Source organism: Leptonychotes weddellii, chromosome 7 (assembly GCF_054177405.1).
Source record: "Leptonychotes weddellii isolate Sample4059 chromosome 7, ASM5417740v2, whole genome shotgun sequence".
In the NCBI taxonomy this organism is placed as follows: domain Eukaryota; kingdom Metazoa; phylum Chordata; class Mammalia; order Carnivora; family Phocidae; genus Leptonychotes; species Leptonychotes weddellii.
The window spans coordinates 120,106,956-120,130,861 of record NC_138375.1 but is presented as its reverse complement, the minus strand read 5'-3'; the positions used below and the strand labels follow the sequence as shown (position 1 = coordinate 120,130,861).

Here is a 23,906-nt window from a genome sequence, read left to right as displayed (position 1 = left end):
AGCAGCAATGTCCACAATAGACAAACTGTGGAAAGAGCCAAGATGTCCATTGACAGATGAATGGATAAAGAAGATGTGACACACACACACACACACATGCACACACACACAATGGAGTATTATGCAGCCATCAAAAGGAATGAATTCTTGCCATTTGCAATGACGTGGATTGAACTGGAGGGTATTATGCTGAGCGAAATAAGTCAATCAGAGAAAGACATGTATCATATGATCTCACTGATACTAGAAAGATTTATTTCTGAAAGGGTCCAGTAACTGATAAATTAATATTTACCTTCTAACTAACTTCTTAACTGAATCTTACATTTTCTTTAGTGGAGGCACAATTTACTGTTCAGTTCAACTTTGAATACTATAGTCCAAAATGTTTCTTTAAAGCTATCCTAGAATTTAACGAGAAATATACATTTTAAACAAAGATACTTAAACATGTTAGGAACATTTTTAATGTATGATCTGACCGGTATTGTAGTTTTGTTTAATTTCTAGAATTGGAGCCAAATAAAGTAGCTTTCTCACAGCACTAGAAATGCAACAGTGTTTAAGTAAAAATTAAGATGCAGTTTTAAAAAAACTCTTAAAGTTTAACAAGGCTATAAACTAAATAGCATTTAAATATTTAACAAGATGCATTTATTGAAAACAATAAGCTTTTGATATTCAGAATCTTTTAGAAAATCTTTAAATGACAGACCTGAGATAGTTACAATTCCCTCAGTCCAATATGAAACTTTAACTTCTAAAACCAAAAGTATGAGGTCCAGTCTAAACTGGCCTGATGCTTCTATTAGCTTCTAGTAGGCCTGAGATGAAGAACTCTGGAGAAAGCAAGAATAGTTTGAGGCAATATGGAATCTCATGTTTCCAACTAGAACTCTGGTGGCTTTGAGTTTCTAGCCTATTTACTGAACAAAAGCCAAAGATAAGATTTGATGTCATACTAGGGGCACCTGGGTGGCTCACTTGGTTAAGCGACTGCCTTCGGCTCAGGTCATGATCCTGGAGTCCCGGGATCGAGTCCCGCATCGGGCTCCCTGCTCGGCGGGGAGTCTGCTTCTCCCTCTGACCCTCCTCCCTCTCATGCTCTCTGTCTCTCATTGTCTCTCTCGCAAATAAATAAATAAAATCTTAAAAAAAAAAAAAAAAGATTTGATGTCATACTAGCTAATTTTACAAAGTAATTTATAAAAAGCTTTAAAATATATATGAAACAAGAACATAAGCTAAAAATGTCTTGCATGGCTGGTTCCTCCCCACTACTTATAACTGTTACTATTTATTTGAACTTGTTCAGTCTCTTAGTTTAATTTGGATTGAACTAGAAGTCATTTTGGCTTAGAACTGAGTCTAAGCTAGGTTCACATAGATTATTTCTATATATGCAAATAATAACTCATTTGGATGTCCTTAAGTGTTTTGAGGATCTTCATGTATCTGTTATCTTTTAAATACTCTATTATCTATTATAGGTTTCTAAAGCAAATATAAAGTCCATATAAATCAATTTCATTTATTACAAGCCAAAGTTTATCCATGAATAAATTGTTGTAAGAGATGCTGGAACTTCTGACAGTATTTGATACAGTGTTTCAGATGAAGTGAGCACATGAAAATGAAGGAAGGTTGGAGAGAGAAGGTTGTATTCTCTAACTTTTTAGGGTATGTACTTTATGTCTGATAAGATGCTGTCCCTTACTAATAATACTTTCCTACCCACTGATTTTTAGGGCCACTGAAGGGAGAAGGAAAGAGTAGTCATTTAAATGTTAACCACATTTTTGTCTGACGACCAAAACTGATTAGCTTCATCATATTCATGATCTATAGCGGTTCCTAGAAGGATGTTCACACATACATCTTTGCAAAAAAGAAAAAAAAGGCTGAGCTATTTGTGAGCTAAATTTAGCTGTCTTTATAAATTGACAAAGCAAATGACAACACATGAAATAGGCTTCTAAGCAATTTGCAAGTTAGGTACAACATGAAAATTGTAAGATTAAAGCCTATGTAGAAAAAAGTTATAAAGTGTAAAAATTAACCAAAATAGGAAAAGTATCTGCAACACATAATAGACAAAAATGTTAATTTCTTTAATTTGTAATAAGTTTTACAAATTACTCAGGGAAAAAATGCAACTATCCAACAGAAAAACAGGAAAAGGATACTAACAGGCAGTTGACAGAAAAAGGAAAACAAATGGAATCATGCTCAACTTCACTCATAATTAAATAAATGCAAACCGAATTATATTTTCAACTATCCGAACAGCAAAGTATTCTGACAATATACAGTGCTGACAAATAGTCATTGATTAAAAGGTAAATTAATACAGCTTTTTGGAGGGCAATTTTGCAGTATATATCAAAATTTAAAATGCTTATACACTATGAACCATAATTCTGTAATTACAAATGTACCCAATGAATAAGCTCTCAAATATTACAAGGTATATATATTCCAATGTATTTACGGATCCATCACTGGTAATAATAAAAATTTGGACATGACCTAAATATCCATTAATTAGTCTGCCTGGTTAAATAAATTATCATATACCCAACCAATGCAATATTATTACATTAATAATAATAATATATTAATATAACATATTATATATGACACATTATGTATTTTTATAGTGTATATTGATATATGTCATCCACATTGAGATACTTTTTAAAACTAATGACTGGAAAAGAATTGGTTTCCATCCTTTCTACATGGTATTTTAATTTTAAAATGAAATACAATACCATAACATTTGTTTTCCTCACTCAGGAAACTTAGCAAATATCTGAAGAGATGCTAAAGAACCTTAAAAATAATACCATTCTTGGTACAAACACTTTATTGGACAACAGTTTGTCCTCCATGGTTTGTCACCTTCTATAGATAGATGATGATCTACCAAACGTAAAGAACATACCCCGTGAACCAGCAATACCCTCCTAAATACAGAACCTACAAAAACTTACACATACTAAATTGTTCATGGCAGCAATGGTCACAATAGCAAAAACAAAAACTACCTGGAAACCACCAAAATATTCATTAACAGCAGAATGGCTACATCAATTGGGGTATATCAATACAAGGTAATACTATAGTGTTGTGAAAATAAATGTACTACCACACATACAACATAGATCAACTCTTCAAACATAAGCCAAAATGAAGCAAGGCACAAAAAAACCCCTGCAGTATGAATCTATTTATATTTTGTTTAGGGATATATATGCATATAAAAAACCAAGGAAATGACCTCAGTCTATCTGGGAGTAGGATAAAAGGGTTGTGAGATGCAAGGGGCATACTTCGGGGCTTCTGGGGGCTGGGCAATGATACGTTTCGTGACTTCGATGGTGGCTTATACAGATATTTGCTTTGTAATTTTTATCAAGAGGTACATATATATCTTAAACACTTCCCTATATATATGTTACATATCATAATAAAATAAAACAAAGCAGTCAAAACTATTCTGCATCAAAACCATGTTTCACATAAACCAACACTGATTCCAAAGGATATCTTATTCTAGTCGGCAAGGAGTCAAAGGATTGTAGAATGAATTCTAAAGTTTGGGCATTTATAATCCAAAAATAAAGCACAGAGAAACTGAATGTGAAACTGTGTCTAAACCATCACAATAAAAATCAGTACCAGTACTAAGAATAGATTCTGTATTTAGATGAGAAGATAGAATTTCTGATTCTTTCTTCATTATTACATCTTTAATATTCATTCCTAAGTCAGATATAGGTCATTCCTTTTCAAGAATATTATATTTCTTGATGAATTTATTTCGTAAATTGCAAATCCTCTTAAACAATCACACTAATGTATCCTTTTTATCATCACTGCTCATATTCACCTAGCCTGCACAGAATCTGAGAGCTGAACAAAAGAGTACCATGCAGCATGTCCAGAGACTTAAAATCATCTAGTTAAGAAAAAAAACTCTTCTGAACTCATGCACAATATTCAAATATGGTGGTAGAGATGGTGAAGGAGGAAGAAGAAAAGATTTGAATTGCTACTGCATGCGTGCAGAGCCTGCATGCACACGCGTGCGCACACATGCACACACACACACACACACCATTTTACAAGGGGAAAACCCTTTTAAAATGTTAGCTATGTATTAATCTTGATGTTTCTAGATACATTTTCAGTTTCCATGTTCAACATAACTACCATTTTAATGCTAGTATTAGGATGTTTTATAACCCTTTAAAATGCATGTTTCTACCCACTGGCAGGACTCCTCATCATAGAAAATACCAGAACTCCATAGGTTTTGGCTGTCCACATGAATGGCCAGTAAAAGATATTTCCCAACCTGCTATGCATAGCGAAGTGCCTAAATCTTGGTCAACAGGATGCAAGTGTGCATGCGCATGCGTGTGTGCGTGTGTGTATGTGTTGTGTGATGCTAAGAAAGTTGCTTGTTTTCTAATCTCTAGTTCCCCCTTCCCATTGACTGAAAACTAGCAAGAAGTGAAGCAAGTACCTCTGACCCAGAGAATGAGAGCCTCCTTCCTGATGAGAAGGCAAAGCTGCCTGGCAAGCTTGAGACATAACATTTCCTGACTGCTGTCTGAGTAAAAGATATATGTCGATCTTATTTAAACATTGAAAGTTGAGGATACTGTTGAAGTATATTCTAACTTTAGAACCTAAATACTCAGTTAAATTATTTGTAGAAAATTGTCTCATACAAAATCATTGTCTCATACAAAAGCAAAAATAAATGTTACAAGAGTTAGGGGATTAAAAATAAAACTATAAATCGAAACATATACATATTAATTTTTGTACATGAGCTTATAATGGCAAAGATCTGTCTAAACATTACATCAAAGGTAAAAATAACAAAGAAAAATACTGAAATACTTGACAGCAATACATTTTTTAAATAATTGAATGCTGACACTACATGAACAAAACTACAATGCAACTGACAAATGGAAGAGAACCAATTCAGTTTAAGGTTTATACATGTGGTACATAAAAAGCTCTTAAAATTGATAAGCAAAAGATAGAAAAATGGCAAAGAACGTTGTATAAATACTGATTCTTGTTGCAAGCCATAGGAACCAACTATGGTCAACTTAAAGTGAATTACTGGGAAATATGAGAAAGTTAAAAGGAAGAACCAGATGCAGAAAGGACAAGAGACGTAGTTCCAGAGGGTTTTGGTAGCATGAATTACTATACAGGTTTCTATGAGTGCTGTCACCGGAATAAATGGGCAGGTTCCTGGAAGCAGACAGAGGTGGAAGATGGCATACAGAAGGTTGGCTGGGAAGTGCTCTCAAGAGATACACCCATAAGGAAATGGGGAAGGCAGGACTGGGCAGAGGGAGAAGCAGACTCACAGGGAGGATGCAGATGAAGCCTCTGCCAGTCCCCAGGCAAGGCAGTTCTCTAGTGAGGGAAGCAGTGAGGAATGAGCAGCTAATAGCCCCAGCAACTGGACTTATTTTCTGACTTTGCATCACACCACTCAAAATTCAAAACTCTTGGGAGAGCCAGATGGCACACTTGTTAATGTGCTCTCAATTTGGCTGGGGTAGGCAAGGTCCTTGAATATTATATCCTTCAAAACTGCACATAAGGTCATTCCCATACCCCACCAAAAAACACATGTATGCTATTACCAGAACAAGGAAGAATGGAAGCCAGACTTTCAGGATACAGCAACAGTCTACTATGGACATCAATAGGCAATTGATATATATATATATATATATATGTATGTGTATATATATATAAATGATTTATATTATTAATAAATTTTAAAAAGTTCACCCCCACCAGCAATCAAGGATTGAAAATTAAACCATTTTTTTACTAATCAGATTGACAAAGATAAGAAGATCCTTCTCAGAATTTGTAAGGGTGGTGGAAGACAAGCACTCAAGTACGATGCTGATAGAAGAATACATTGATATAAGCTTTAGAAAATCAATTTTGCAATGTATGCCAGAAGTTTTAACAATACACATACCTTGCAATTTCACTTCTAGGAATTTATCCTAAGGAAATAATCAATTATGAAGAAAGCATATGCACAAAGCAATTCAGCATTGCTTGTTATATTTGTAAAGGAAGGAAATTAAACATTCAAAAAATAGGATAGATTCAGTAACTTATGATAAACCCAAATGATGCAATATTATGAAGACATTAGGAATCATGCAGTTGCAAGATATTTATATATACAGAAAGATGTTCATGTTAGTGGTAAGTTTTAACAATTACAAAAGATAAAAAAAATTGTTTAAAACCAAAAGGTAAATGTTATTTTAGGATGATGGCATTATATTTCCCTTTTATTTTTCCTAGGACTTCTGTATTAAATATAGATTACTTTTATAATTAGAAAAATATCTAATTAATGGACCTCATAAATATGAACTTTTTAATTTATATTCTAGAATTTCAGGTCTTTGGAAATTGGTAGAAAAAGAATTAGACTTTTAGTGAAAATTTCTTAAAAATTTAAAAACAGTTTTTAACTAATCCAAGAGTTGACTTTTGGGGCCAGATCTGAAGTCTGATGTGATAAGCCCAGTTTTAAGTAAAAACAATTACTTGTACTGTAAAAATCTGTCTTTACCTTTACAATCATCAGTTGTTGTTTTTTTGAATTGGAATATTGTACCTAATAGTTTTGGCCCACATTTAAAGGCAGATTAAATTGCCTGGAAAGGGCCCAGAGGAAAGTAATAAAAATAATTATGTATTTAGAAATTGGGCTCTATAATGACATGTAAGAGGAAATCATTTAGAAACTAAAACAAAAAGTAACCTTACATCTTATGGGTTACCATAACCTAGACTAGGACAAGAAGCACGAATTTGAATTATTAGAAGAATAATTTAGCCATTAGGAAGAATGTCCTATTCTTAAATAAGCATTTGAGTGTTTATTACATGTCTAATACTATGGCTTTAAGAGCTTGTAATCGTTATAATGTGTTACTAAAGAAAAAAATGTTTTTTGCAGGGGCGCCTGGCTGGCTCAGTGGATGGACCATGCGACCCTTGATCTCAAGGGTTCTGAGGTCGAGCCCCGTGCTGGATGTAAAAAGCAATGTTTTTTTTTTAAAGTGTCAATGGTAGAATAATTATTCTATTTTTCAAAGTAGTGGCTTACTTCATAACCCTTAAGATCTCTTCCATGTTTATGGTTTTTTGTATTTCAGGCATCTTAAACAATTATAAAAACATACCTCAACTGTACTTACAGTTTTTTGAAAGTGAAAAACGGATTAATCATTAATGAATATAATAGAGAATAGAAAATTAGAGATTTTTCATGAATAGTGAATTTAGTTATGGGATACATTGCAATATTTGACTCCATAAAGGGGTGGGGCAGTTAAACTATTAGGATGTGTATTTTTTAAGTGTTGGCATGTTATGTTGTTAACCTCTATTTTTTTGGAAAGTATAGTAAATACAGTGAATACAGACAAAACATTACTATACCATACTTTAGCATGTAACATACATTTAGTATATAATAGTAACAAACCACTAATTTTAAAAGGGCCCAGTAAAAAGAGTAAGTGGCTTAAAGGTGAACATGGAACAAATCCTCAATCTAGGGTATTGTTTCATCTTCCAAATAAGTGGCAGGAAAATGATGCTAACAACTGCTTTAAAAAAATTACAAACTCTGTAATAGAGGGGCGCCTGGGTGGCTCAGTTGGTTGGGCGACTGCCTTCAGCTCAGGTCATGATCCTGGAGTCCCGGGATCGAGTCCCGCATCGGGCTCCCTGCTCGGCAGGGAGTCTGCTTCTCCCTCTGACCCTCCTCCCTCTCGTGCTCTCTGTCTCTCATTCTCTCTCTCTCAAATAAATAAATAAAATCTTAAAAAAAAAAAACAAAACTCTGTAATAGAAAAAAGGAGCTTACATACTAATCAAAAAATCACTTAAATCCCTCTCAAAAACAAAACAGAAAGCAAAATTTAAATAGGACACACCCACAAAAAAGATACAACTTAAAAGTCTTGACTGAGTATTGTTTCTTTTTTTTAATAAAATATTTAATGTTTGTATATATGAGGACTTAACATGTGTCTGGTACTGTTCTAAGCACATTACAGGTAGTAAGTGATATAATCCTCCTAAGTCTATGAGGTAGCTACCATTATTATCCCTAATTTACACAGGAGCAAACTGAGGCACAGAGGTCACGCTAGCCCAAGTCACATGACTAGGAGCCAGGGAAGCTAAGATTCAAATCCAAGTAGTCTGGCCAAGGAGACCATGACTATAACCACTAAGCTATTTTGTGAAAGTATTTGCTTCATATATTAATATTTGACAACAATTTTGAACTTCAAAGTTCGCAAATGTTCACAGCCTACAGAGTTATAAGTATTAAATCTGTGCAGACAGAAAATAATTTTTTTAAAATATTTTATTTATTTATTTGAGAGAGAGAGAATGAGAGAGAGCACATGAGAGCGGGGAGGGTCAGAGGGAGAAGCAGACTCCCTGCCGAGCAGGGAGCCTGATGCGGGACTCGATCCAGGGACTCCAGGATCATGACCTGAGCCGAAGGCAGTCGCTTAACCAACTGAGCCACCCAGGCGCCCGAAAATAATTTTCTAGTACAAAATTTGAGTGAAAAAGATTTCCTTGACTAGCTTTATTACAAATACATGCATAAGTGGAAGTGGGGAATGAAAAGAGATTGAGACTACGTTTATTTTAAATGTGTTTGCTATGAATGTACTGCTTGGATAAGATTTAAATTCGATAAAACACTGAGCTGTCTTTTTTGAAAGCTGTAACTTACAAATATAAATTTTTAAAGAAGAATGTGATTGAGACTTGAGTAAGAAAACAAAATTATGACATTTACAGCATAAACAAGCTTCTCTAGGGTAACTTTTTTTCCATGATAGGATAATAACTTTATTTGTCAAGAAAAAATACCATTGATCTAATCTGTATGCAGAATGCCAGCTAGTAAAAAAGGAAAACCATAACCAGGTGGAATATGAGCACACACAGCACATCCAAGTACAACTCACCGTAAAACAACAGCAACAACAACAAAACCCCAAATGCTGATTTTAAAGTCTCCACATGGTTTTGTACCTCACTTGTTCTAAATCTGCAGATATGAAGAGTTGTAGATCTAAACATAATCTATGTCTCCTTTTAGGATTTTTAGTATTTGTTAACTGAGAGGCTTGGAATAACAACCTAAGTCCCCTCTAGTCCTAAAATTCTAAGTACATTCAATACATGCTAGTAAATGCATTGACACATACAATGCCACAGGCTGACTTTTTGGCAAAAGGGGAAAGTAAGCAAAATGATGGGGGTACTCCATCATGGCACGGACAACTAGTCTGTTTTCCTCAAGGTTAGTCTCTAAATTGACACATGGTAAATCTGATCACCAACTGTTTGCTGACAGTGAAATAACAGACACCTCTCCTGACAGTGTCTCTAAAAGTTTCACATGCACATTTTGATTCTATCTCCTGGAACCCTTGCTCCTCCCCATTATCCTCCCATTGTGTTGGCTAATATAGGTTACTACATTCAATATATTATCACTTTTCATCTTTTTCCATCTCTTGGGCCAATTTAACTCAGCTGATCTTACTTCAAAAATGACTTCATCTGGTTCCCCTTTCATCTCTCAGGCCACTCCTTCTTTTATCTAGTTTTTACATGTTGGAATTACACAAAGCTGGACTCTAGACCTTCTTTGAACTCTATACCTATGCTGTTCAATATGGCAGCCACTAGCTCATGGGACTATTTAATAAACTCAAGAAAATAAAATTATATATTCAGTTCCTCAGTTGCACTAGGCATTTCAAGTGCTCAATAGCCACAAGTGGCTCATGGTTATTATACAGGACAGCATTAATATAGAATATTCCCACCACTGCAGAAAGTTCTATTGTACAGTGCTGCTCTATACCATCCCCCTGAGTGATCTTACTCATGTCCATGGTGTCAGTTATCTGTTTGCAGAAGACTCACACATTTGTACTCTGTCATACAAACTTCTCCTTCGAGCCCAAGACCCATGTAGCCAGTTTCTTAACTTTTCCATTTGGATGTCTCAAAAGTACCTCAAGCCCAGTATGCTCTAGACCAAATTTCTCATATTCATCTCCAAACCTAGTTTTGGAATGTTCTTTCTCTCACCAATGTTACCATCATCTAACCCCAGGTAAACAAGTTAGAAAATTCATCCTTTATTCTCCTTCATTCCTTCAATCCATTTCCAAGTCCTTTGAGTTACCTCTGAAGCATCTCTCAAATTTTTCCCTTTCCTCATCTCCCGTGTATCCCCCACAATGCAGAGTTTGATTAGTGGAGCAATCTCCCTGAATTCAAATCCTGATTTGGGCTGAGTGACCTTGGAGAAGTTAATCTTTTTTCCTTGACCAAGTTTTTCATCTGTAAAACGGGGGTAATGCTATGATTTTCTTCATGGTGTTGTTGTAAGACTTAAATAAGATTATGAATGCAGAGTTTAGCACCAAATCCAGGACATAAATTCCATATAAATGTTAGCTACTAGTTATTCCATATAAATGTTAGCTACTAGCTATTATCCCAAGCCTAGATTACTGAAATTGTATCCTGTCTTTCTTATTCTTGCTCCTCTCCAATCTTCTGCCCACAATATAACTAGAGAGACTTTTAGTGAAGTTAAATCTGATCATGTCCCCCTCTATCTCCCTGAAAACCCATTAATGGTTGTATAAGAAGCTTTTAGAATAGATAGATTCATCTCCTATCTCTCTGGTCCCTTGAGCTCTATGCTTTAACCAAACTGGCTGCAAGCTCCTTAGCCAGGCCATGTTCAGTCCATGAGGGCTTTTGTTCACAATATTACCCTTTTTTGAACTGCCCCCTCCTCCCCGCCCTGGAAGTTATCACCCTTCAGACCTCAGCTGAAAAGTCATTTCCTCCCTCACTAAGTCTGGTCCCTCTATTTTGCATTCTCATTGTACCATGTTCCAGTCTGTCCTAGAACTTCTCAGTTTTTAACTACCCATTTATATGAGTGACTACTATTTATTACTACACATGTATTTGTTTCCTCCAACAGACATCTCAGACTGAGTTCCTGATATGCCTCCTACCCAAGCCTGCTCCATTCAGCATCTTCTCCACCTCAGAAAATAGCAACACTATTCTTTCAGTTACTCAAGCCAAAACCCTTGGATTCTCTTTTACACTCCACAACTATCAGAAAATTCTATTGCCTCCCTAGAGTTCAACCATTTCTCCCCTCGCTCCCTGGCCCCTTTTCACTGCTACCCATCCTGGTCGAAGCCATATCATCGCTTCCTGGATTGCTGAGTTGCCTCTTGACACATCTCCTTGTTTCTTTCTTTAGCCCCACCATTTAGATTCTTGTGTATTTACAAGGCAGTTAGATTGATGCTTTAAATATCTGTCAAATCATGTCTTTCCTCTACTCACTCTCTTAATAACTTGCCATCTGCTAAGGAGTTAAGTGATCTTGCCACCCAAATCCATATGTGGAAGTCCTAACTTTTCCATGTGACTACATTGGAGATAGTGCCTTTTGGAGAATAAGATTAAATGAGGTCATAAAGGTGGAGCACTGACCCGACACAACTGGTTCCCTTATAAGAAGAGACACCAGATTTCTCTCTCCACCATGTGAGGACACAGTGATAAGACAGCTGCCTGCCTGCCAGGAAGAAAGCCCTTACCAGAAGCTGACCATGCTCGCGCCCTGCTTAAGACTTTTCAGCTTCCAGAACTGTAAGGAAATACATTTCTATTATTTAAACAACTCAGTCTATGGTATTATGTTAGGACAGTCCAAACTAATATACCATCTCACTCAAATTAAAAACCAAAGTCCTTTCAAAAGCCAAAGGGATCCATTCTGGTCTCTTATGCCCCCGATCCCTAAACTCTTACATAATTTCCCTTGATTCTCCTCATCCCTTAAGCAGGCCTATAGGCCCCACTGGCCTATATGCAATTCCAAGAACAAGTCAGGTATGCTCTCTCACCTTGCAGTTTTTGTTTTTCTTCTGCTTGGAACACTATTCTCCCAAATATACTATCTCTCACTACCTCACTCAAATGTCACCTTCTCAGTTTCCATGACAAATTTTGCCACCTCCATCTCACACACATATCCCATTCTCCTCCCTTCGCGTGCACCAGCAACGCTATCTATTGTATCCATTTAACTTTATTGCCTCTCTCTCCCCAGCTAGACTGTGATTTCCATGAGGGAAGCGACTGTCTGCTTTGCTCATTGCCATATCCCCAAAATACAGAGCACCTCATGGTAAGTGCTTACCGTTTGTTCAGCTCAATGAATGCTGAATTTCAACAGCTACCAAATTAGCTACAGTACCACACAGATCAGCTACTGAGGCAGCAATGCCCCAGTAGCAACTGTACTGCCTAAAGGGCCACCTGATTTTTCTGGCCTCTCCTGGTTTTCTCCTATCACTAAAGCTGAAGAGGAACTTTAAAAACCGTGGCTACATGATCGGAGCGTGATTCCTTCCTCTCTCCATTTTTACAACAGAAATAATAAATTTAGACGAAAAGTTGCCAAGGTCGACTAAGATCATGGGTATCACAATTTCTTGAAAATTGTCTGGTTGCAACTTTCTTCACAGCATTTCCAAATAATTCTGCGAACTCTAGGGCTCTTGGGTCATACTTCCAGGGTTCAACCAAGGAGGGTGCTTATCCCCAGAAATAAAATTTTAAAATACATAAATACAAATAAATAAAAGACGAGTGAGTGATGGAAGAAACAGTTCGTTGTCGTTATCTGCTTTTATGTGGAGCTGTGGGTAGAATTTAGTTTAAAAATAGATTCTGCTGCTGGGCGCCTGGGTGGCTCAGTTGGTTAAGCGACTGCCTTCGGCTCGGGTCGTGATCCCGGGGTCCTGGGATCGAGTCCCACATCGGGCTCCCGGCTCAGCGGGGAGCCTGCTTCTCCCTCTGACCCTCTCCTCTCTCATGCTGTTTCTCGCTCGCTCGCTCTCTAATAAATAAAGAAATAAAATCTTTAAAAAAAAAAAAAGAAAAATAGATTCTGCTGCTAAGAAAGTTGCAAAATCACTATATCCCCCTACATTTCACAGAAGAGAAAACAGGCCTGCAGAGGAGAGGAGGAAAACAGGAATTCTTCACAACCTAAACCACGCCGAAAGTTCCCGGTTAGTGCTCCACAGTTAGTCATGGCTCTACGGTTAGTTACTGCTGTGTATTCGCTTCTGACCTGAGCTTCCCATCATTTTTGGAAATGCCTCAAGCTAAGAATCGTCTTGAAACGATACGGTATCACAACTTAGCTCCCTTCTCACCTTCAAACATCACAGCTTTTAAAATACAGGTGTCATCGAAGTGTGGACACACCCACTGCATCTCCACGGGAGTGTTTCTGGTTATGCAAATCTAACGCGGCCAGGCGGGGAGTCGACCGCTTCAAAGGCGGCTCAGAGGAAATCCTGCCTCCCCCTAGGCTCAGGCCTGGAGTAAGGGCGGGCAGTCGCGGCCGGCCGGAGCCGCGAGCCGACCTCGCCTGGGGGCGCACCTCGCCGGCAACTCCGGAAGCACCTGCGGGCCCGACGGGAAAATCCCCGGCATCACCGACCGGAGCGGGGGGCGACCGGCAGCTTTAGCACCGCCTCGGGTACCACACGCCTGAGGTGAAGCGGCCCTGTAGCCCTGCAGCATCTCGCGAGATCTCGCCGGCTCAGCCCAAGTACTGCGAGCTCAGAACTTAAAAAAAAAAAAAATTAAAAAAAAAGGAAAAAGAGAAGAGAGAGATTGGAGAGAGAGAGAGAGAGCTCCTGAAGCCTCCGCGGTGGTGGCAACTGCCGCGGGCGCATCAGCAGTCGGCGTGCGCCGAGGCAGGACTCCGGCACCCGTTCGCCCGCCGGGCTGGGCGCCGTCCGCAACGGGCTCTGCCGAGGCCTGGGCCGCCGGCCCACTGACGTGCAGCCCCAGGGGCGGGGAGAGAGGGAGGCGGCCGGGGGGCCCTCTCCTCTTCGCCGCAAAGGGGGCGGGGGAAGGAGGTGGAGGGGTGGGAGGAGGGCGACGGAAGAGGAGGTAGCGGCGCGGAGATCCCGGCGACGGCGGTGAGGCGGAACGGCGCCGCGCCTGCTCCCTGATCGCGCTGCTCGTGCTGCTCGCGCTGCCCGAGGCCCGGCGCGGACTGGACGGACGCGATCCTCGCGCAGGCAGCTCTAGCGTGGGGTCTGGCAGAAGCCCGGGAGGGCCGGCCCGCCGAGGGAGCGTCTGCCGCGCGACACTGCGGGACCGCGGGTGGGCGGGCTGAGGGGCGGAGGAGCCGCCGACCCCGCCTCCCGCGTGCTGCTGCCGGAGCCGCCACCGCTGCGGCCCCGCGGAGGCTTTAAACAGCGGGGCCCGCCCCGCGCCCACTGCACTCGCGCGCCGACTCGGCTGCCGGCTGTGTTTGTGCCGGCCCGGGCTAGCGGCGGCGGGCGGGCGGAGGGGCGAGCGATTCCGTCACCTGGCGTTGCGGCCGCGGGCACCGCCGGCGGAGGGCGTGCAGCCCGCGACGTCCGCCAGGCTCTCGGAGTCTGCCGGGGGTCGGGCGGCGATGGAACCGGGGCCCACGGCGCCCTCCTCCGGCGCCCCGAGGCTGGCCGGGGTCGGGGAGACGCCGCCAGCTGCCGCGCTGGCCGCCGCCGGGGTGGACCTGCCCGGCACGGCCGTGCCCTCAGTGTCGGAGGATGCTGCGGCCGCGAGCCGGGGCGGTGGCGGGGTCCGCGGTGAGGGTGCCGCGGCGGCCGGGGACGGACTGGGCAGACCCTTGGGGCCCACCCCGAGCCAGAGCCGCTTCCAGGTGGACCTCGTTTCCGAGAACGCGGGGCGGACTGCGGCGGCTGGGGCCGGGGCTGGGGGTAAGGAGACCCCAGCGGACGGGAAAGCTAGCGGCGAAAGCGGGCCAGGCAAGGGCAGCGAGGAAGCCAAGGGCCGCTTCCGCGTGAACTTCGTGGACCCGGCTGCCTCTTCATCTGCTGACGAGAGCCTGTCGGATGCGGCGGGGGTCGGAGGCGACGGGCCCAACGTGAGCTTCCAGAACGGCGGGGACACGGTGCTGAGCGAGGGCAGCAGCTTGCACTCGGGAGGCGGCGGCGGCAGTGGGCACCACCAGCACTACTACTATGATACCCACACCAACACTTACTACCTGCGCACCTTTGGCCACAACACCATGGACGCCGTGCCCAGGATCGATCACTACCGGCACACCGCAGCGCAGCTGGGCGAGAAGCTACTCCGGCCCAGCCTGGCTGAGCTCCACGATGAGCTGGAAAAGGTGAGCTCTCCCAGCCCTCCCTCATGCCCAAGCGCTGGTCCTCCGGTCCTCGCTGACCGCGGGATGTGGCTGCCGGCTCGCCACGGGTGAGGTGGCGGGAATGGACGTGCGCGACCCGTGGCATCTCTGCAGTCAGCTGTCAAGGGTGGGATTGCGGAGGAATGTAACTTAATCTCTTAAAAGTTTGCAGCGGGTTAAGCTAGTTAGGTAATAGAAGAGAGACTGCATTTAACAATCTTCACCATCCACTTGTGTATCTGGTGTACGTTTTCTTTCTCACCCACGCTTAACAGTCTTAACATCCCTCTGAATGGTAGTTGTGCTTGTGGGCCCCGAGAAGGGAGTGTGCGGGAGGTTTAGGGGAGGATGGCTCTGGGGAGAGAGTGGAGAGCACCTACCATCTTTTTAGATGTCCTTTTTAAAGGTTGTGTTGTATGGTTTATGTATACCTATTAGGGGTCCCGAGAGTGGGAACAGTAGTGTTTGAAAAGAAAATCTTAACAGGGTGTGTTTGTGGTCTATGAATTATTAAAGCTCAATTACTGCTGTCTTGAATATGCAAAGGATTATACAAATCTTAGGATACCCTGTTGCTGATAATGGCATAAATCTATTTTTTATTATTATAAACTTTTTGGGCAAGGACTATATAAAAAGTTGGGGGGCAAAATGTAAAATAGGGGGAGGAGAAAGAAAGAAAGAGAAACAAGAGAATTTTTTTTTTCCCCCTGTGGAGGAAGTCTAGATTGAAAGACATTCGGGGGTCTTGCGTAAGTAGTTATACTTTGTGAACAGAAAACCATCCCTAAAAGTCTACTGGTTCCATAATTCTATTTTTTATGGCCACATCCAATTTTTATTTCTTCAGGGTGTAAAATTATTATTTTGAGATAACTTCAGTGCTTTTGAAATTTGATTAATATTTAACTTTTATGAGTTGGGATTACTTGACGCCTGCTTTAACAAGTGTAAAATGATTACATTGATGAAATTTTGTGAATGCAAAGAGTTGGTACCACCTGGGCTGAGATGTGGTAGTGTGGAAAAGTTTAAATACAGGAAGTATGTAATTTCTTCAGGTGTGATTGTTTGATCTCATACACTCATTTTATACAAGGCTGTACTTGTCCTAGTGTTTGATAATGTAACATTCATACAGTTTGAAATAATTACAGAGGTCCCAATCCTTACAGCTTACTGATTCTTTAAAAGCCTGACATCATTTAGCTTTGGATAATACTACTTCTGTTACTCCATTATGGTATTTTGTCATATCAGAAGACAAACAGTTTTTAAAACATTTATACTCTTGTAGTTTCTTTCAAATTTATTTTTATCCTAACCAAACTCCAAATCTCTGTAAAGTAGATGTGTAGCTGGTAATTTCCCTTTTATTATGGCATTTTTATTATTAAAAATATCATATGCTATATTTCAGATTGATTGCACCAAAGCTGAATAGTTAAGTAGTAAGGCAGTCTATATTTACCCATAAGTTTTTAAAAGGGTTTTTGAATTGAAGGATATTCAATTACTACCCAACCTGTGAGCCTCATCTTCCTCAGCTTTGGGGTTATTTTGAAGATTAGAAAAGAAAAGAACATTAAGGCCCATGTTCAGTGCCTAGAAAATAATGGCTTATGTAGTTATTATTATTTTTTTCTCCATTTATTTTTTTCTATTTTTTTAATTAACATATAATGTAATATTTGTTTCAGGGGTACAGGTCTGTGATTCATCAGTCTTACACAATACACAGTGCTTACCATAGCACATACCCTCCCCAATGCCCATCACCCAGCCACCCCATCCCTCCCACCACCCTCCACTCCAGCAACCCTCAGTTTGTTTCCTGAGATTAAGAGTGTCTTATGGTTTGTCTCCCTCTCTGGTTTCATCTTGTTTCTTTTTTCCCTCCCTTCCCCTATGATCCTCTGTCTTGTTTCTCAAATTCCTCATATCAGTGAGATCATATGATACTTGTCTTTCTCTGATTGACTTATTTCACTTAGCATAATATCCCCTAGTTCCATCCATGTTATTTTGATCTATGTTGGCCTTTCAGAAAGTACAGAAACTCTAGGGTTTCAGTTTAGATTCTCTTAATTCCTACATGATGAATGTAGTGTATAAATGTTATGTTCATAGCTCCATTTATGCAACAGGTAGTGTAATGAATTCTTTGTAGTTTTTTTTTTTTTTTTTTTTTACCTTCTGCCACTTGGGTCCTTTATGGTCAGTCAGTTAAAAAGGTTTATTAGATTAAGCATAGAACCTCATATGGAAAATAATTTTGTTTAGAATTTCGCAAATGGACTGAAGAAACACGTCATGTTAAGGAGTACAGATCTGACTATAGAGACTAACTGCTGTTGAAGGAGGGCAGGAGAGGTTCTAGCGTAGTTTGACTGGATCCCCAAAAGTTGTTCCTCACCCTGTCTGTATTTACTTTTACCTCCATAAAACCTATTCTAATGCTTCTAGCCCTCAGTGAATCATCGTGTTTAGAATTTTGTAGCATTTAATTCTAGCACTTGATTGATGTCACACAGTCTACTTTGATCACTAAGTGCTTCAGTTTCCACCTTAACTGGATCTAACTCTGTGCTAGGTTTTATAAAAGAACAAAAGAAGTAAAAGACAAGCACTCTAGAAACCTGTTAGGGGAAAGGACTATATAGTCTTTTTTCTACTTGAATTCCTTTCTTTACCCACCACTGTGACTTTAAAGTTTTTTCCCTGAAAATCCAGATGAAGTGGGATAGTGCACTCCCATGGTGTCTTATGCAGCCATTGTAGAGCCAGGACTTACGAGTTTTCCATTTGTTAAATTTTTACTGGAGAGAGGAGTTTCTTAAGTGTTGGCCACATGGCTCTTGGTACTGTGGGATAATGGAGTGGTTAGCAAAACATATACTTTGTTTAGATATACCTTAACCAAATGGTTGCACAAGTAAGATAGTTACAAGCTTTATTTTCAGGCTTATGTGAGGAAAGTGTAGGATACTAGTAAGGATATAAAGAGACCTAATTTTAATTCGGATTGGGGAGGTCTTTTTCAAGAAATGTGACACTGAAGCTAAAACCTAAAGGATAAGTTAATGATAGGGCAGAACAACATTCCAGGCCAAAGAAACAGTGTGTGTAAATACAGTGAGAGGAGAGAGTGGTATGTCCAAAGAACTGTAAGAACTATAGGAGGCCAGGAGAAGATATTATTATAAATGTAGTGGCAAGTTATTGAAGGATTTTTCATGAGGTAGCAACATGATCTGTTTTGTTATATCATCTCTGGCTGCTGGATAAAGAATGGATTGGCAGGAGCAACAATGGAAGCAGGGAGACCCAAGCTATTACTGAGTTACAGATAATAAGAGTTGGTGGCAGAATGAATCGCATGCAGGTGGATTGGATGTGGGAGTGAAAGAGGAGCTGATTCCCAGGTTTTGGACGAGCAACTGAATAGACGGTGCCTCTATTGAGATGGTGAATACAGGAGGACTAGATTTGAGAGGGGAAAGAAGGAATTGTGTTTGAGTAGTAGTTTATAAGACATCTTAATCCAAGAGTCATTTTGAGGGAGGAGGGCAGAATATATATCTATAGAAATGTGTATGTGTTTGTGTGTATATGGTATGTACACATGCATGTGTATATATGTACGTGTGTATATACATGTGTATATCTAATACAAAGAAGTGTATGTGTGTGTGTTTAGAGAGAGAGTGTCTAAAGTCATGGACTTGAAATGACTCCGGGAGAGTGGGTAGATAACAGAAAAGAAATGGGGTCGGGGATTAGGCGTAGAGAATATATAAAGGTTTGTTAGAGGTTGAGGAGACACTAACAAAGGGTGAGAAGGAGCCTCTACGCTGGTGAGAAATAACCAGGGTAGCAGTGTCAGGGAAGCTGAGAGAGGAGTTTTAAAGAAGGCAGAAACTCTTCAGGGCTCTTACCAGGAATTGATTTTTTTTTTTTAATCTTTTTCAAAAAGTAAGTCCAAAGTACTGATTCTTGCCCCTACAAGGAGAAATTTAAAAGTGGAGGTCAAACAAATTAATATTTGATGGGCAACTTCAACGCGTATAATGGAAAGCATGATGATCAAATATGGAAGAATTGAGTGATGGACAATCCATAATAGCTTCTACGGGATTAAAGCATTATTAAAACAGTTTTAAAGGTAGAATTACCTTTGCCCAGTTGTCCTTAGTCAAGGCTTGGGCACCTTTTGCTGGTGGTATGTCATTTTTGCATATGGCCTCTCTGTTACAACCTTTCTCATTAATAAAAAGAGAGAGGAACTACATCTAATGTCTTTTATGTCTCACTGAGCTTGTTGGTTTTTCATACAATTCCCAAGAAACAGGTCTTACACATATTTTACTCGTGATAAAATGGGTTCATAGAAGCTGAAGAAATTGCTTAATGTCACTCATAGAAAGCAGAACAACTGGAAGTCAGACCCAGGGTTTTCTGACTCTAATGCCAGGACCTAGTAGCTTCTCTTTGTTGTTATCTCTTCTTCTTCCTCCCTGTCCCTGGACCTGCTCTGAGATGGCAGGGATGTTGAGGAAGACACATTGGGGATTACCAACATCATCCCTCTGCCCTGACTTCGAGAAGGGGGAATGATGGTATAACTGAGAGAAATGAGGAGGAACACTTGTGATAATGTAATCAGTGATGAATATGACTGTCACTTTCATAGGATCTGAGCTTGTGTCTCATGTATCTCCGTACATAGAACAGGTACTTAATAAACATTTGTTCACTGAATGTATCAGGGTAGGCAGTTCTTCCTCTTTAAGGACTTCAAATAAAGCATTAAACAGCATGTTATCTCCACTAACTTGTGTAGCTGCTTCTTTGAGTGGGCTGTGTTGATTCTGGGACAAGAAATTTCACACACGACTAATGACTTTATTACATAACTTGGGTCCTTCAAGTTTCCTGCAGGAAAGAATGGGTCACATCCCATGAAGAGGGGAGGAGTAGAGGAGTTCCAGGACTGAATAAAGGTAGGACCTTGATAAGAAATATTTGCACATGGCAAAGTCAAACTTGAAAGATACCGCACTTTTGGCAGGGGCTTCACCTTGCTAAACCCATGGCACTTGAGGTGAAGTGTGGTTTATCTGTAATACTCTATGTAGTCGCCCAGGTATACACCAGCTGACTGCTTGGGTAGAAGGAAAGATAAACTTTGGGATTTAAAATGTGGCAGGACTGTACACTGCTATCATAATTGATGTCTTCTCTATGTGTATTTGTGTTGCCATACTCACGTTCCCAATCCCATGAGACGAATATAAATGTTTGGAAAGTCCAACGTTGTAATCCCTTTGGTTCCATGCTGAAGCGAAATGAATTTACTCAACAAAGCCTCACTGAGCACCAACAGCAGCACTGTTTTAAGTGCTGGAGATACAGCTATGAACACAGCCAAGTCATAGCGCTTTCATTCTAGTGGTAGGAGTCAGTAAGCAAATAGGTCAGATGTAAGTACTGTGAAGAAACTTAGAGGTGGATAGATGGTGATGGCCAATGTTGTGCTATATAAGGGTAGTCAGAGAAGGCCTCTGTGATGCTGAGCAGACACAAGAAGGGAGTGAGGGATCACCCCTTGCAAATACTTGGGGGAGAAGAGCAGTCCAGGCAGGTGAATGACGAACATCAAGACCCTGAGGTGGAAGTGTGCTGAGCATGACCGAGAAACAAGGAGGCCAGCAAGAGGGAGAATGATAGGAGAGGAGGTCGGAACAATAGTGAGGAACAAATCTGAGGTAACAGTGTTTGATGTGATAAGGGGTGCTGAGATGCTGGGTGTGTTTAAAAGGTCAAATTGTTGGAATTTGTTGATGTTTTGGATGAGGGGTGTGTGGGAGGATTAATGCCAGGGTTTCTCCCCTCTTTAGAATGGAGTTGATATTTATGGACATGGGGAGGACTGTGGGAAGAGCAAGTTTGGGAGATGGACTGGAGTTGGGTTTCATTCTGCAAATTAGTTCTACCATGGGGCAAACACTAATAAAATGGCAGCCACTGGTTTGTGAAATAATAGTATTTAAGAAAATGGTTTTAATTTGTAGCATAAAAATGTGCTTTTATTCTTCAAATATTAGGGAAAGTCATGAAAACCAGTAGTTTTTCAAAAAGGGTACAAAAGGGTGGGCAACTAGTGAGTCGATTCCAGAAGGTGAGGGATGGACAACAAGGAAAACAACTTAAAATGTTCAAGTTAAAACGTATCAGTGGTGGGGCTTCTGGATGGCTTAATGGGTTAAGCATTCATTTCTTGATTTTGGTGCAGGTCATTGTCTTAGCGTTGTGAGATGGAGCCCAGCAGTGGGCTCTTGGTCAGTAAGGAGTCCGTTTGAGGTCCTCTCCCTCTGCTCCTCCCTCCGCTTGAGTGCGTGCGCGCGCATGCGTGCTCTCTCTGAAATCTTAAAAAAAAAAAAGTATCCGTAGTGTCTCATATAAAATGTGAAAGCTGGGGCACCTGGAAGGCTCAGCTGGTTAAGCGGCTGCCTTTGGCTCAGGTCATGATCCTGGAGTCCTGGGATCGAGCCTCGTGTCAGGCTCCCTGCTCAGCCAAGAGCCTGCTTTTCCTCATTGTGTCTCTCTCGTGAGCACTCTCTCTCAAATAAATAAATAAAATATTAAAAAAATAAAATACAAACGCTGTCATCTGCCACTGGCTACTTTATCCTTTGATATTACTGCTTTTTAAAAGCTATTATGAAAAACTTAGTACTGAGAGAGAACTCGAGGATGTCTATTTAGAAGATGGGGAAAATCTGAAAAGCAAAGAAGAGCTTAGTGGAATGTTGTCTCTCTGCAGAAGCAATTATGGCAGGTGATTTGTAAGCTCTTGGGCTCTGAAATTTCCTTGCTTTAAATTTTCACTATACTGTTCCTGAACATTCATTAATTAGATATTCACCTACGTTAAGAATCATAGAAACATCTGGGATGGTTCTTTGTTAGGTTGGTGTGAATTAGTTCCTTCAACAATGTGGCTTCTAACAGAGTTCAGTATGTGAGTCATTTTGGAGCTTTTGGGGGGTAGTTGGCTCTTTAGGGTATTTTTTATTTTTCCAGTAGAGATTTAAAGGACCCATGTGGACCCTGACCTTCTACTTAATACATTTTACGTAAATAATTCTTGTTGAAGTTACCAGTGACCTCCGCCCTATTATCAAGTCCAGAAAACTACCCCCTCCCTCCCCTGCCCCATCTCCCGTCAGCATTCAACCTTCCAGCAGTATTTGATTTTCTGTTGAGGCCTTCTTTTCTTTTCTTTGGCTTCTGTAGCACCATTTTGTCTTTTAATTTTGAGGCTCTTTCAGCCCAGTGTCTTATGCAGTCTCCTTTATCTCCAAATTGGCCATCCTCAAGGCTTGATTCTGCCTTTTCTCCTTCCCCTGTCTTTCTTTTTCTCTCCCTGTGCTGTATGATCTGTAGGCTAATGAATTCCAAAATTTTGTGTCCTTCCCACGTCCCTTTGCTAAGTTCAGGCCATCTAATGACTGCTGGATTTTTTTGTTTCTTATCTCAACGACACCCTATACTCACAAACTTAGGATTTTCTCCCTCCCCTTCCAAAAGCAAAACAGCCCAGGCCTCTTCCAGTGTCCCCTATGTCTGCATGGATGAGGTACCATTATTCATTGTGGTACACAGGTGAGAAGTATATGAGTCATCCTTGACGCTTTCTCTCATCCTTCCACATCCAGTTTATCACTGAATTCTTTCTATCACCTTTATTTCCTAAGTATTTTTTTCATCTTCACTGCTACCATCCTAACCCAGACTGTAGCATGTCCCTCTATAGCCTTCTAACTGATTTCTCCATATTCACTGTGCTCTCGCATCACTGTTATGCCCAGAATATTTTTAAAACAGAATTGATATGTTATCCCTTGGCTTAAAACGAGCCCTGCATTGTCCAGGTCTGGCCTACCTCTTCCTTAGTGTTACTCAGTGTCACAGTACTTCCTTTGCCATAGGGCCTTTGTACATGATACTGTCCATGAACTCTTCCTCCCTTCTCCCCCGTACACACACTGTTAACTTTTCAGTTTTAAGATTTTGCTTCAATCCTGTTATCCTCAGAGAGGAAGCATTTATCCTCTAGGACAAACCACTTTTTCCCTGAGAGCCTTTATTTCAGTTAATAATAGTATATTTATTAATGTGGTTATTTGAGTTGGCTTGAGTTGACTTCAAGCTCCGTGAGAAACAGACTATGAGGCTACTTATCATTATGTGTCCCTAGTACCTTGTATATAGCCTTGAGGTAGCAGAGCCTCAATCAATACTTTTTTTTTTTTTTAAAGATTTTATTTACTTATTTGACAGAGAGAGATCGCGAGAGCAGGAACAAAAGCAGGGAAAGTGGGAGAGGGAGAAGCAGGCTTCCCGCTGAGCAGGGAGCCCGATGTGGGACTCGATCCCAGGACCGTGGGATCATGACCTGAGCCAAAGGCAGACACTTAACGACTGAGCCACCCAGGCACCCCTC

At 40.7% G+C, this 23,906-nt stretch overlaps 1 protein-coding gene and 1 long non-coding RNA gene across 4 annotated transcripts in view; one reads left to right on the top strand and one right to left on the bottom strand.

The window, feature by feature from the left end:
• The window catches only part of LOC145722753 (uncharacterized), a 113,474-nt gene extending 99,340 nt beyond the window's left edge, over positions 1-14,134 (bottom strand). For both annotated transcript variants that reach the window (XR_014147261.1, XR_014147260.1), the window contains exon 1: positions 13,395-14,134. This is a non-coding gene — a long non-coding RNA (uncharacterized LOC145722753). The remainder of the gene's footprint in view (positions 1-13,394) is intronic.
• Positions 14,135-14,404: 270 nt separating this feature from the next.
• The window catches only part of SLC12A2 (solute carrier family 12 member 2), a 103,299-nt gene continuing 93,797 nt past the window's right edge, over positions 14,405-23,906 (top strand). For both annotated transcript variants that reach the window (XM_081827134.1, XM_081827133.1), the window contains exon 1: positions 14,405-15,379. In XM_081827134.1, coding sequence (XP_081683260.1) covers positions 14,657-15,379 — 723 coding nt within the window. In that variant the 5' untranslated portion in view covers positions 14,405-14,656. The remainder of the gene's footprint in view (positions 15,380-23,906) is intronic.